The following is a 15,298-nucleotide window of genomic DNA, read 5'->3' as shown; positions in this document are numbered from 1 at the left end:
CGCGTGAGCCGTTCCAACTGTGCAGGCATACTATCTGCTGTCTGTCAATACATCCACGTTCATCCCAGCAACCGCGATCCGTGAGCACGACACCCGGGGCATATCCGCGCACACCTGCAGATAAATAAGACAGACTGCTGTGATATGTAGGCAAGGAGAAACGAGGCCAGATGCTAAAGTGCTATGCACGCATGCTCCCTTCCATCGACGCCCTATTTTAATTCCTACAGCTGGCAACATTCGTGCCTCTCTTATCAGCAACCACGAGGTGCCTTTGAGCCAGGCATTTAACTCAAACCTACCTGATCAGTGGGCAGTAGTAGGACAGTACTGCTGTCCACTGGGAATTGCCCAACCTTGCAGCTGGTTGGCTCTGAATGGGGCACGTACTTTAACATTTCTCAAGCAATCGTATTTGTTACAAACAGCAAGTACTATTTACCGGGAGAGGCTGACAGTGCTGTGCTCGCTGTCCATTGAGAGAATCGGGCAGAGACCAGATTTCAGCACCGTGGACAGCGTGCTTTCCAAACACGTTACAAGGACGTGTATGGGACTGTTACCTGGACGCCAGTCATACTCTCAAACACATTCTTCACGATGTGACTCTAGCTAGTTTCTAATAAAGCCGAGAAACATAAATCCTTCCGTATCCGACTGCTATTTGAATTTTTACATGAGAATGGATAAGACAACCTAGTTTATTTTTTTGTTTGTTTCAAGCGCACCGTATACATTCTTTTATTCATCTGCCGTGCAGCCTACGGTAGTGTTGGTTGATGCTATTACAGCACTACTATTGATAATAATAATACAATGCTCGTCTAACAAAAATAATACACGAACTAAGCTAATATCATTCAGCAAAACACGAGTCTCTTCTTAACAGACATATTACCTCTTATCCATCTTTTTCATTGCCCTATTTGCATCATACGCAACATATATCTTAATTAAGCGGCTCCAAACTTACCTGAATCCTTGAGACATGTCGCGTGCCTTCGCCTGTCTTCTATTGCGCGTGGTCTTCCGCTGTCTGTCTCTCTCTCTCTCTCTCTCTCTCTCTCTCTCTCTCTCTCTCTCTCTCTCTCTCTCTCTCTCTCTCTCTCTCTCTCTCTCTCTACTCGAAATGTGAAGATCCCACGCAACCATCGCCTTTTCCACAGCATATACTATCTCTAATGCCTGCACGTCTTTAAAAACATGCATTATGAGAGTAAGACCTGCAATGCTTTATCAGAGCAAAGAAATGACTGCCAACACATTGAAGTCATGCTGTCAGGTATATTATAAACCACACCAGAGGAGCATTTGAGCTTCTGTGCAAGATAGTTGGCTCCCTATGCTGGTTTATCATACTACCATTAGTATTGGCTTTGAAAATGTTTGATGGGAAAGTATAGACAACATAATCGCCTTCGAATCTATATCACCATCATAAAATTATTTTTTAGCAGCACAATATGCTGTGCTGATATCCCATCATAAATGGTTGTAGCAACGTAATATTTCAGTATGTCAATAATTATGTGAGAGAGGAAACGAGATTAGGTATTGGTGTCAGGCGTTAACCACCATTTGAATTATCTGACAGCTCGCTATAACTGAAGAGAATTTGTGGCATTTTAGACTGACAAGCGCTAACAAGAAGCAGACAGAGGCGTCAAGCAGAGCTGTCCTTCATGACTAATATACCTCATGTGTCCACTCCTGAGTTCACTTGAGGCCCCTGGCTTCTAATAGGCCACAATGGATGTTTTCAGCACCATGGACAGCAGTCAACATTTTGCGGCCATCTAGTGTTTGATTTAAGGTCATTGATGTCATAAGCCATAAGGTCAACAGGGGCCAGTCATAGATCTCTTTAACTTGCTTAATAAAGCTTTACATATACTATGCCTGATATTAACATATATGCCATAAGGCCAAAATCCTTTGGTGAGCTCTTCATTGGAAAAGAAATTGCAAAAAAGCATGTATTTTTTCACATCATTGATTGTCTTTTGGTCAACTGGAGGAGTTTATCAGCCACTGTAAGCTACTATCACTGAATGGAACTTTTGAAACAACACCGTCCGTTAGTGATGAAGACATTGATTACATCTTAATGGTTTAAATTCAGCCTGCGCATCATCCCAGCCAAAGACACGGCCAGCACCCGAGGGACATGCGGTTTACTTTTAGGGTCTTGTCGTGACTCACGCCAGGCGGTATAAATCACAAACAAACTTATAAAAGAGTCGCTATGACACTGCAACTGCTGGTGCCCGGGGCTTCGGGAGCGAGCATCTGCTATTGAATCTGAATTAAAGTGACATGTTTGAAAGGGGGGACTACTTGGATGCTGCAGCCACACTTCAGGGCAAAGGGCGAAGGCAGTACTCGGTTTATTCTAGGACTGTGTGGGTTGACCACAAGTCTATCCAGCGATGACCTAAGGATTGGTCTAATATTATTTTGATGATGTAGCATTGGTTAATAAAGACCGATTCATTATAAAATGATCAATTAAAGGAATGGATATATCTTTTTTATGTACGTTTTTTTGGGCTCATCACTGTCTTTTGGATGATCCAACAAATAAACATACATTTCTGTTTTACGTACTCAAAACATAAACCTTACAATCAATCTTTTGGCAAGCCTAATCTTTCATGGCCTGGCTTTGTGCAAAAGTTGGTGCATATTTAGCAACATTTGTCCTTTTCATCAACATGGGATTGATAGCTTTTTAAAATGTGACTGTTTACAGACAGCAGAGCAAAACATCTTCTATAAATACTTGATTGGCAGTCTAAAATGCAACATTAAGCCACTTAACAAAATCGCAAGGGAAGGCATGGTTTTCATCAATGGAAGTTCACGGCTCTTTTAGTGGTGAAGCTAAAGATCCATCCACCCAACCTTAATTCTCTTCACCCTTGTATTGTGTGTCTCGTGGTTTGGGAGGCATCGGCACGGTGCATGGTAAAATATGGTTGCTTAGCACCTAGGCAAGTAAACCTCATATGAATCAGTGAAATACAAATGTTTGCATGACATCATCCTTGAATTCATGGTCAATCCAATACGCAGTATGCGGATAGGTTCTTAAATACAGCATAATAACACAAACTGTATGCGAAACATTAATAGTATAAAGATTTAATAAGAAAAGTCATTGCAAATTTGGACTCCTTTTTATATATTTACATTTTACATCATGTCAATTATGATGGTCCCACCTACTGGGTTTGTTTCAACACCTCATGGACAAGTGTATTCAGTTCTGATAGCACTTTCCCGCTGATGTGTCCATGAGTCAGCCCCTCCGGCTCCAGGGGTGCTGTTTTTGTAGGTGACCCCGACCTCAAAACGTGGCGCGTCCCTTCAGTTAACTCAATGCATTTAGGCAGTCTACCCATTACCAGCCAGGAGGCCGCGTGACAAAACTAGTACAACAGCGACCTCTGCTGTTGGTTACTGGTCGCTGCAAGCACCTGGAGAAGTTGCGTCTGACAAAGACTACTCTATTTCGGATGGTTACATTTAACCATCCTGGTGCAGATGTCGCAGATTCAGTAATATTATATTCAAAATAAACTGCACAAAAACCACCCACTTCTTTTACAAAATGTAATTTTACTTATCAGATTTCTATGTATTCTTTTCATAATATAAAAGTAAGCTATCAATTATGTAAACAATGTATTAAAGATATGGTATAGTATTTTAAATAAAAGGACAGAAAGATAAATTGTAGTGTGAATGATTACTACCCTTTAATGGTAAATGCTTCATCCTCTTAAACTCTTATAAATGTATATTTTTTTGTTTTAGTTTTTAAATTTTTGCTGATCTATAATTACAAAGGGGTATCTATCTACGTACTTATATTTTATTATTTTTTTTCCCTTTTCTGTTCTTGTCGTTTTTCATGTCCATATCAACCTTTGTAAAGATACACGTAATATTAATGTAGGCCTACATTTCTGTCAATAAAGTTTTGAACATAAAAAAAAAATGGAGGCTCAGTGGCAAGGATTGTAGTAAGCTAATATTAGCAGTTTCTCAAGAGCGGTAACTACAGTAACAGCTCGTTGTATTTAGATACAACAACCAAACATACCTCATCATACGTGTTCCTACCAACACAACGTTAAGGTGAGAAGCGACTCGCGTGCTAACACAACATTGTCATGCTAAGTTAGCTTTTTGTCAACTTCCGAGTTGGGCTAGCTGTTGTGGGCAAACATTAGCCGGTAAGTGCAAGCTAGCCTGCTATTGTTACAAAAAAAACAAGTTGATTTAACAGCGAAATAACAGTTGACAACAAGCTGGCTTGCAGTACGGGGGTGTATTTAAATGACTGTGCACAGCAGCTACAACTTGTCTCGTCGTCTTTCGGTTCCTTTGTGTATTCATGGGAGGAAGCTGCCTCAGTTGTCATCAGTGTGTGCACCTTATTTGGGCAAAGTGAGCCAGCCTGATTACCTGCTTGGGCATAGTAGATATTCCCAACATTTAAGGATTTGATTAGGATTTGCCATTTCACACTAACTGTTGGAAATCATATAATGTGAACACAATCAGACGTCGATCAAACTGAAACTTTGGCATCATCACACACTGCCAAATTTAGTTTTCTAAGGTCTTTCTGGAGCTGTTTCACGACTTCTTAATGTAAGAAAGTAAAGGTTTTGACGTTAATATGAAAAGGTATTTGTATAAAACAGCCTTTTAGGTGCACTACGTGACTGCAGTGGACTTCCACACACGAGGTGCGGCGCTGTTTCCCAGCCGCTGAGCAAGCTCTAGACATGAGACTTTAGGTTTGCTTAGTCCTTCAGGTTGGTTGGTAGTCCTGTTTCATTGACTTAATAGATGTATTCACACGAGGTTATGTTAGTACGTCAGTGTTGAATCACTTTTACCACAAATGACAAAGGTTTAACACCAGCTACATCAGTTGTAACATGTTGATATTTAACTTTTAAATACTCTACATCTGATGTTATTTCTCTTTCTGACTCTTTGGCAGGGCGGTGGATTTTCTCACGGTTGCCATCAGAAGCGTTGCACCCCTGGAGGTCTGAAGATGGAGGAGGACCATGTTCACTGCATGTCCTGTGTTCATCAGAGATGCACGGTCAGACCTCAGCCGGGCATTTCTTGCGATCTTGTCGCCTGTCCTCTGGTGTGCGGGGCTGTATTTCACTCCTGCAAAGCTGATGAGCACCACCTTATGTGCGCACTGGTGAGGGTTCCCTGCCTCAACAGTGGCTACGGCTGCCCTGCCGCCCTGGTTCGCAACCAAATGTATGCACACCTTGAGGTGTGTCCAGCTGGAGTGGTGTGCTGCACTATGGAGTGGAACAGATGGCCCGTTAGCTGCCTGGACTATACTTCCTATGAGAGCCTGAGCCGGGGGGTGGAGGAGGTGGAGCAGCTAGATATGGCACTTGCTCTTCAGGACCAGCGCACGCTACTCGAGTCCCTCAAGGTGATTGCCATGGCACCTACTGCCGAAGGAGAGCCGCTCGTCCCCGTTAGTAAGGAGAACACGGCAGCAGACTCGGCGTCGCTTACATCTGCCCCCGAGACCTCCACCATTATCGAGCCACCTTCACGGTCATCATCCTCAGGTCAACCTCCCCCACAAGGCTCTGCAAAGGAGAGAATTGTCAGTGGAATCAACGGCTTGAACGAGGAGCACTTCGGTAAACTCTACGAGGCCACAGTGGAGACCGCAAGAAGCTTGGTTGCTGCTTTGGAATTTGTGAGCAGCGCGAACTCTGTTGACGGCAGCAAAGAGTGTATCGAGAGTAGATCGAGCAGCTCTGGAGACCTTAAGAATGGAGCCGACGGAAAAACACCTGCTGATGGTTTGAATAAAAACGAGACGGAGGAGCAAAGTGTTTGTTCTAGCTGTTTGAGAGGAAATGGGGCCGTGAAAGAAACTGATCCAAAGATTTTAAAGACGACAAATGGACCACTGTCAGGAGGAATGGAGGCCTGCCTGGAGACATGTCCCGTTGAGGTGAAAGATGACATGGATGCTGGGGTTTCTCAGGAGTCAGTCACCCCCCCAATGGCATCTCCAGTGCATGTCAGCCAGGGCGTGGCACAGAGGGCTGCTCATGTGGTCCTCGAAGATAGGGGGCTGGTTCTTTTAGGAAACCATGGGCCTGAGCGAAAGTTCCACAACTACCATTTTTTTAGGGGCCAGGGTCAATGTTCGTTACCTAATGGACGGATAGGATTCATCCCGGACAGGTCGGGGTATAGCTTGCGACCAGAAATGGAGGACAAGGCAGTAGATACCTCTGATCTGGAACAGGTCGACGACCCCATGGGTCTGGGAGAAATTGATCTAATCACGGCGGCGCTGCTCTTCTGCTTAGAGGAGTCCAGAGAGTGTAGGAGGATCTCTGACACGGTCTATGTTGATGGCTACCGCGTTGACTTTGGCACGCAGACTTTCACATTCCCCGCAGCCATCTTGGTAACCAACACTAGAGTGGGTGACATTGCCTCTGCATCCGCCTGTGACCATGCTGCCCCGCAGCTCTCCTATCCGAGCCCCTTCCGCACTCTCCGCCTCGGGCTTGTCCTGGAAGCTCTGGAGGTGGAGGCTGTCCCGCACAACCGCTACCTCCCCCCTAACCCCCGCTACCAGCACATGTTCCCATTCGTCTGCGGTCAGTCATTGCGTCGGGACCAGTTTTCTTCCCATTTCACTAATGTCCATGGTGACATTCACGCTGGTCTCAATGGTTGGATGGAGCACCGCTGCCCTCTGGCGTATTACGGCTGCACTTTTTCTCAGCGGAGGTTTTACCCATCCACCGCGGGGGCCAAAGTGGTTCACGATAGGCACCTCAGGTCCTTCGGGGTTCAGCCTTGCCCAAGGGCAAAATTTCCAAGTGACTTCCAGTCTGACCAAATTAGTGGGCTTCCCATTGAGATATTGTGGCACATAGCTGGCTTCCTGGACAGTTTCAGCCTCTGCCAGCTGTCACTGGTGTCACGGACAATGAGGGAGGTGTGCGCCAGTCTCCTCCAGACCAGGGGCATAGTGGAGCTGCAGTGGGAGCGGAGACGGAGTCCCGGTGCCCCTGGCACTGTGTCATGGCAGACCAAAAACAGAGTGAGTAGTCAGAGTTTTATGTTACGATCTCTTATCAAATCGGTTACAAAGATTGTTATGCTTTTCACAAGAGGCAACATTCCAAATAGCCGATGTTCCACTGAAGCTCTACAGTAAATACTAGAATATTATATGCACAAAAAACACAGAAGTATAGAATCATTATTACAAAGCTAGTAGTGTCCCCAAAGCTTAAAATGTAAAATATGAAAATGTATGATTGCAGTGAGCTAGAAGGAAGATTTTGGGGTTTGCTGTAACAAAAGCAGGAAGTGTATCTTCAGACAAGGATTATGTGTAAAATGCATTTAACAAATCAACAGCAGCCCTTCTAAACTTCATTCCAACATCTTTTATTTTGTATTTTCCGATACAGGTGTGGAGATTCAGCACTGCTTTCAGCCCGGTGTTGTCTTGGGGTTTCACCGATCTCCCCAGCATGTCGGACCATCTTAAGAAGTGCCACTTCAACAATGTGGAGCACAAGACGGAGCCGGTACCCCTTCCTGCCATGTGCACTGCACGAGATGGACACTCGCTGCGTCGCGTCCTCCGCCACGTTAACGCCTGATCACGCAAAGCTCACCCCTCGTAGCAGCACAAGAGTCACCGTGGTATTATGTGGATGTTGCAATTACATATTTGATGTCTTGGAAACGTATAACTCTTCCTGTTTTACACTACATTGTTAAGAAGCCTTAATGAAATAACACCCTAATTGCCACAATCAAGGTCTGTTGTTGTGTGTGTCCCTATGTGGATTGCATGGATTTGTGCTGAAATGTGTCCTTATTCTGGCAAAATGAAAATATATTTTCTTGAAGACAAATATGCATAATAGATTTATACTATATGATATACTGTATACATGTTCTCACTATCTTGCCTTTCAGTAGTAGCCACGGGGGGGGAAAAGCCGATTGTTGGTTATATTGCATTATTTCTGTGACAGAAGTTATGCCGGCACTTTACACAAGATTTGCTTTACCCTCCTATGTTGATATGTGACCCGAATTGATCTAGTCTTTCTGATTCCTATAGCGGGTGTCGACCCATTGCAGGTCTGTTGTCTGGGTTTGTAGGATGTCAGGCCATGAGTCAAAAGAGATGGCAATTAATACGAGGATAGCCTGATGATGCATGTGATTTGCTACCATTTAATAAAGTCTTTACAGCCTTTTATGTATTTGTTTGTCTTTAAAGCTCCTTAATTATTCAATATAAAATGTAATTTTGTTATTATGCTCTTTGGAAAGAGTGAAGTTATTAAATATGTATCCGATTCAAATACAAAGATTTGTACAAAATGTATAGGAGTTTCAAGAACACTTCCATCCTTGGATTGAGAAAGTAACCAGTCTAGAATGTGGAATCCCTAAACACGGGTTGAGTCTGTCACAGACCGATGTGGTATCATTGAGGCGTAGTTTGTCACACAGAGGCGATTCCCAAAGTAAAACTCCTTACACTGTTATCAAAGAACCAGGGACTAAGTTAAGTTACCCATAGTTCATTTAAGTCCGGCGTCTGCACTAAAAACATCGCAATAATACATCTCCAGACCACGATACAATTGCACATGCAAATCATACCTTCCAGTTTATTGAGATGCAAATATACTGTGGCTGGCAGCTACAGCTTTCTGGGAAGCTGACCACACAGACAAATGTTTACTCAACAGGACATTTAGATATTGCAGTGCATGATCAGCATCTAAACTCCCAAGCCTTTCAGGCAACCGAAAGGATGTTGCTGCTGTTGCCTCAAACAATTTTGCTAATTAGAATTCAGATATGTAAATTATAACTGCTCCAAGTGTCTGTTGAGAGACAGGTTTGCGATGAGTCCTGTCACCATAACAGATGCACAAAACTCTCAGTTGAGCTAGACCAGTTAAATGAAGGTTTAATAAAGTTAAAACCACATACTTTGGCCAGAAGCACTACAGTTTATTCCTATAAAAGGGGGCAGGACAAAATGTATTAAGTTGCACTATCCTGGGCCAAACAGAATTTCAGTTCTTTGGAACGAAGGATGTACTCGGTCTAAACTAAATGTGACTAAAATCTTACTCTTGGCTCCCTTGATGGACTGATGAAAAGAGCTCACTCTGAGGTCTCGGTACTCTTGTAATCAGGGAATGCCCAACACCTGTGGTTTCTTTTAAATTGGCCAAGTGGTGGTGAGATTCCTGCAGAACATGTTTAGTGGTTCAAATGAAAAGGTGAGTTCTCTCTCTTTGGAGCTTCATTCTTTTCTTCTGTGGGGGGGGGGGACTAAACATATTTACTGCATGTACTCGCTATGTTTATTTTCCTATTGCGTGTCTCAGTTGTTGTAGCTAGCCAGGCGTAATGGCAGAGTACACGTTGGAAGTGACGACAGGAAGCATGCAGCATGCAGGCATATTTGAAAACTTGTATGTTACCCTGATCGGCACTGAGAGGCAATCTGAGTGCACTCAGCTGACCAGTATTGGATTGGATAATAAAACTGGAAAGGTAATAATTGTAATTTGTTTTAATATGTAACCTTAATTAACGCTATTTGAGTGAAGTTTAATACATAGTCACTTGTTCCATGTTAATATTCTGATTGCATCATCTTCTCCGACCACAGGTGGGAACGTATTCTGTGACTACGCTTTTTTCTTTAGGATGTCTTCTCCTCCTCAAGTTGGAGAAAGATCCTTTCCATGAATCCCCAGAAAATGATTGGTTTTGCTCCACAATTGTGGTGAGGACACCTGAAGAGGATGCAATTCTTTTCCCCTGTCACAGTTGGCTTTCCAGGGGGGAATCTGTGTTTTTGCGAGGGGGAAGAGGTGAGTGAAATATTTTCTGACTTGTAAGGTGTCTATAGTGTGTAAATCTTAAGTCATTTTTTTTGCCTTTTGATCGTATCTTTATGAAATCTCATGTAATTGTTTAGAAATGTTTGTTAACCCATCCCTGGGCTGTAATCTACACAGCTACAAAGGCTTTTGAAGATCTCCATCCTCAACTAGTAGTCCACCGGAAAAAAGAATTGGTCCAACAAAAGTTGACTTACAAGTGAGTTTTCCATCAATACAATTTACAGTTAGAGTGCAACAATGTGTAACTCTATGAACTTTGACTTGGTTTTAAATCTTTTGGATGTGTTTATTTCCCGTTTCCTCCACAGATGGGATGAATACATAGAAGGATTGTCGTACACCTTGAACATAAAAGATCCAAGAGCTCTTCCTGCAGAAACTGGCTTCTCATTCTCAAAAGCCTTTGAATTTAGATACAGAAACGAAGCAACGTAAGTGCTCCAACCACCCATTATCCAAAATCCCAATGCTGGACAATCCAACACAAATAACTAGAGCAAAAAATAAAAGTGATATACTTTTGTTTTGTGCTTAATCAGATCAGCTGAGCTTAAACTGAAGGGTCTGAAAAATTCTACTGAGCAGTTTGAAAGCTTTGAAGAAATGAAGGAGGTCTCGTGGTTCAAAAAGTCCCCCATCTCTGGTAAGAGCTCAGTATAGCAGGTTTTGTGTTTTACTTCTCTCTACAACATCTGAGACATAATAATTGATCTATTGTTACAGAGTATGTGTCTGAGCACTGGAAGGATGATGATTTTTTTGGTTACCAGTTGCTTAATGGAGTCAACCCTATTGTGATCCAACGTTGCTTAAAGATGCCCTCCAACTTCCCTGTAACTGAGGAAATGGTGAAACCTTTTCTGGCCAATGGAAGCTCTTTGACTGCTGAGATAACGGTACGAAAAGTTAATATCTTGTGATTTTTAGATGTGTTAAACATTGTTTCGCCGTACAACTCATTTGTTTATGATGCTTCACATTAGTATTTTTTTATTATTCTACAGAAGGGCAATATATTCATTACTGATTACAAGATCATGGAAGGTCTGCCTACACGAGTTATTGACGGTAAACCGGTAGCTGTGACTGCTGCGCTCTGCCTGCTGTACCTAAATCCAGAGAAGAAACTACGGCCCATTGCAATTCAGGTTTCTTATATCTAGTGAAATGGTTCTCACATTTTTGTTTTGGATCACCTTCTCCAAAATGAAATATGCCTCCTCCCTCAGCTCGGTCAGCAGCCCTCAGAGGAGACCCCGATTTTTCTGCCTACCGATCTGGAGACTGACTGGCTGCTGGCCAAGATATATGTGAGGAATGCAGATGCCCTCTATCACCAATTGATCAGTCATTTGCAGAACACACATCTACTGTCAGAAGTTTTTACAATTGCGACACTTCGCAATCTCCCAAAGATTCATCCGCTGCACAAGGTAAACGGTTACTTTTGATTTGTTGTCCAGTGTTTCAGGCATGGATGATGGTTGCGTAACTCTGCTCGATGTTCTTATTTAGTTCACGACGAGAGTCTCTCTTTTTCTTTCTCTTCACAGCTGCTGATCCCCCATCATCGATATACTCTCCATATAAACATCATTGCACGTGCTGTACTTTATGGTCCTGGAAGACGTCTTGTAAATGTACTGCATGACTTTTTTTTATTTTTTATTATGAAATGTTATGCAAAATTATACAGTCTAACAATTAAATTACACACTGACATGATAAATCTAAATATTATGAGCAGTAACATACATAGTGTCACTTGAGTCAATATGTACTTTTGAACATTTTGTTTAACAGTGAGCAATTTATTTAGAGAACGACTGGAATTTACATTAGTGTATTTTATACAGAAGGCATAACAAAGCAAACTATGCCTTTTTATTTTTCAGACTTCACTGGGAGCAGATGGAGTAGAGGAGCTAATGAGAAGGGGGCTCTCCCAAATGACCTACAACTCCCTCTGCCTGCCGGAAAACATTGTGGCTAGAGGACTGGAGTCCGTCCCCAACTTTTATTACAGAGATGACGCACTGAGTCTGTGGAGCATCACCAACGGGTGAACTTTTGCCTGCTGGCAGTCAACATTGCTTTTAAATCTATGGAACATTAGAAAAATGTATTGGGGAAGAAATATTGAAACTTGTTCAGCATCAAGATTCTGAAAATCTGAACTGTCTTTAATCAACACTCAACATGTTGTGAAGCTATTGTAAATCATAATTTAACATTCTAATACGCCTTATACGCTTATTGTTGTCCTCAGCTTTGTCAAGGCAATGGTGGCATATTATTATCCATGCGACAGTGAAGTGTCTGCAGATTCTGAGCTCCAGGAATGGATCAATGAGATCTTTTACTATGGATTTCTGGGAAATGGTGACTCAGGTATATATGTTACTAAGTAAAACATTGAGGCCCTATCGGAGTTTTAAAAAAAATATATTTTTTTAAAGAGACTGACTATCATTTATTTTTGGCTATAAAATGTTAATTGTGACTGGAAGGATAGACTGAAAAGCTACGAAAGGACACTCAGTTTTCACATGTTAACACGCTTTACATGTCTCGCATATGCAACTCAACTGACACATATTTGAATGAAATGGACAATCCATCTTTTTAAAGCGTTTCTTGATCAGGGTTATACAATTGATCCTTTACTAAGTCAAGCCCCTCAAACACAGACTGGCCAATCATGGCGTAGAATCAGCCAGGGTCCGACAACTATACGGCTCTGCTCGATAAACTATATATTCTCCAGAGTATAGTCGTACAATTATGGTCCTTACAGTTTAGGATACAAATTGTACAAAAGGCGGACGAGATGTTTTGTTAGAAATTTGCGGAGCACATTTGATGTAGATTTATTTTAACATTCTTGACAGGAATCCCTTCAAGCTTTCAAACTGTGGAGGAACTTACCAAGTTCGTCACTGTGGTGATCTTCACGTCATCAGTTCAGCATGCTGCAGTGAGCAGTGGACAGGTAACGTTTTATACACGTGACTATAGACCGCAATGATCAATTTAAATGACCACTTCAATCTGTCTGCCTCCATTTATAAACAAAAAACACTACGTTGAGTTTGCGAAACTTGTTTGTGAAAGTATTTTTTCAATGGTCATTTGAATACATTCTTAAAACGGTAGATGACAATTTAAAAAGACTTCATGGATTAGTTTGACATTTTAGAAAAATACTCTAAGACGGATACCACTGTTGCGTTTGTGGTTTGTATGGTAAATATGAAGCCGGAGCTGACTAGCTTAGCTTAGCATTAAGACTGGAAGAGCTAGCCTAAATCCATCTATGAACATTCCTAAAAGGTAAGACTAAGGGGATTTATTGGCAGAAATTGAATATAAAATTTCAATTTTATTGAAAAGGCTAATCACCTGAAAATAAGACTCTTATGTTTGGTAGATTGTTTCAAAACTTAAAGTGACTTCTCCTTAAACCAACATGTCTTGTTTACTATTTCTACATGCGTTAAATACAAAAGATGAAATATATGGGTAGAGGCTTTGGAGATGTTGCTGGGCCGACTACTGTATTTAAATCATTGCAACAAGTAATGTAATCTCTGCTAAGTAATAAAGTAATGCAATTTAGAGTAATATGTCATGAGAATGATTACATTTTTTTTTCTACAGTTACTTGCCCAACACTGCCAGCTACACATGTATTGATCATGTTGGAATTATATAAATGACAAAGTAGAGTAGAACAATATATTGCTAGCAAACGATTCTTGTAATTGCTTAAGGACTATAGTGCTCGTGTTAATGCTATGTCTTCTAAAGTTTGATTTTCTAGGTTGGATTCCCAATGCTCCACTGTTGCTGCACCAGTCTCCTCCAACAATAAAGGGACAGTCAAGCATGGCGGCCATCTTGGCAACTCTGACAGAAAAATCCTTTGCAGGAATAGTCATGTCTACTTTGTGGACGCTCAGCCGCAAGTATTGTGATTTTGTAAGTTTGACATGCAGTTTTCTTAATCAAAACTGTGGGACTAGCAATTCTCCCTGTCATAGATGGCTCATTCCCTAACATGACATTTTGCTTTTCTTTGTCAGGTACCTCTGGGTAGTTACCCCGATCAACGCTTTGATGAGCCTGCAGCCTTACAGATGATAAAGGATTTTCAAGCAGAACTTTCCTCCCTCAGTGTGGCTATTACCAAGAGGAACTCAGAGCTTGAGCTGCCTTATAATTTCTTAAACCCTAAAGAAATAGAGAACAGTGTAACTATTTGATCAAGATCGTATGTTCAATGGTTGTAAACAAGCCAACACAGCTTTGTTGTAAAGGGTACGGCAAATGGTGTATCTTCTGAATCTTGTACTGTAAAGGACACTGTGAGCTTATCCTGAAAGTAAAGATTACAATATTTATATGAATGGTGTTCTTTGTTCCATTAGGTATTGTAGTACAATAGCTTTGCAGTAAACGGTTCAAATGCTAACAGGCTAAACCAACATGGTGAACACAAACGTGCAAATATTTTCATTTTTGCTTGATGTCAGCATTGACTTCAAAGTATCGTCATGGACACTTTAGCACAGTGAGCAAGACACTGAACCTCTAACTGCTCCCCGGGCGCTTCTCAGTAGCAGCCCACTGCTACCGATTGCTATGAAGGTGGTCACCTTTCACAGTATACATGTAAGGGTTGGACGTTTCCTTGTGTCACACTGGATTTGGGGATTGGATGCCCATAATTATCATTTACTAAAATGCTTCCTGCAGGAAGTGAGAGGATAAACTATTAACCTGCGAGCCCCTCTGCAGAAAATAAAACTATTCAGAACATTTCCTTCCTTTCATTGGATTTATTTGTGCAACGCGCCAGCTTACCCAATTTGTTTTTTGGGCTGTCATTCAACCAGTGGAGCTCCACTGAGAACTAAGTGCATCTGTTATGGCGACTTGGAGCGGTTAAGTTTTACATATCTGAATATAATCTGCTAAGTGTTGTTGCATTACTGGCTCTGGGCGACAATTCAACACATTTAGATTCATGTTACATTTTATATTACAAAGTGAGGGAAAGAATGTTTCAAGTTAGGCCTGATGTTCCCTTACACATAAAAGAATAATTTCAGGCACTTTCACAGTTTAACCCAGGGGAAGGATCAATCTGCCCATCTCATTTCCTCTTGTCTCTCTACTATTGCTATCTAACAGAGGCATACAATTACCAAAAACTGACCATATGTATGCATGTACAGTACTTTAGAATCTTTTGTCTGTGCTATCTTTATAGACCGGAGGGTGTAATTTGCTTGTGGATTTGCAAATGT

General features: G+C 41.8%; 2 protein-coding genes across 2 annotated transcripts; both read left to right on the top strand.

Moving 5' to 3' along the window:
• The first annotated feature begins 4,004 nt into the window (after positions 1 to 4,004).
• Positions 4,005 to 8,302, top strand: LOC306711184 (F-box only protein 30-like). Its single transcript, XM_079179996.1, has 3 exons — positions 4,005 to 4,143; positions 5,021 to 7,129; positions 7,506 to 8,302. Exons 2-3 carry the CDS (start codon positions 5,078 to 5,080, stop codon positions 7,698 to 7,700), a joined length of 2,247 nt encoding a protein of 748 aa, XP_079036122.1. The 5' UTR covers positions 4,005 to 4,143; positions 5,021 to 5,077; the 3' UTR covers positions 7,701 to 8,302.
• Positions 8,303 to 9,483: 1,181 nt separating this feature from the next.
• On the top strand, positions 9,484 to 14,251 carry LOC306711687 (polyunsaturated fatty acid lipoxygenase ALOX15B-like; the record flags this gene model as incomplete). Its single annotated transcript, XM_079180703.1, has 13 exons — positions 9,484 to 9,630; positions 9,806 to 9,953; positions 10,101 to 10,182; positions 10,295 to 10,417; positions 10,526 to 10,629; positions 10,710 to 10,882; positions 10,991 to 11,134; positions 11,216 to 11,419; positions 11,540 to 11,620; positions 11,882 to 12,048; positions 12,256 to 12,377; positions 12,878 to 12,978; positions 14,072 to 14,251. The coding sequence occupies 13 exons, from the start codon at positions 9,484 to 9,486 to the stop codon at positions 14,249 to 14,251; spliced, it is 1,776 nt and encodes a 591-aa protein (XP_079036829.1).
• Between the last annotated feature and the right edge of the window lie 1,047 nt (positions 14,252 to 15,298).

The sequence above is a fragment of the Pholis gunnellus genome (assembly GCF_910591455.1).
Source record: "Pholis gunnellus genome assembly, chromosome: 19".
NCBI classification, from domain to species: Eukaryota; Metazoa; Chordata; class Actinopteri; order Perciformes; family Pholidae; genus Pholis; species Pholis gunnellus.
The sequence above is the reverse complement of the archived record's forward strand: the minus strand, read 5'-3'. Positions and strand labels throughout refer to the sequence as shown.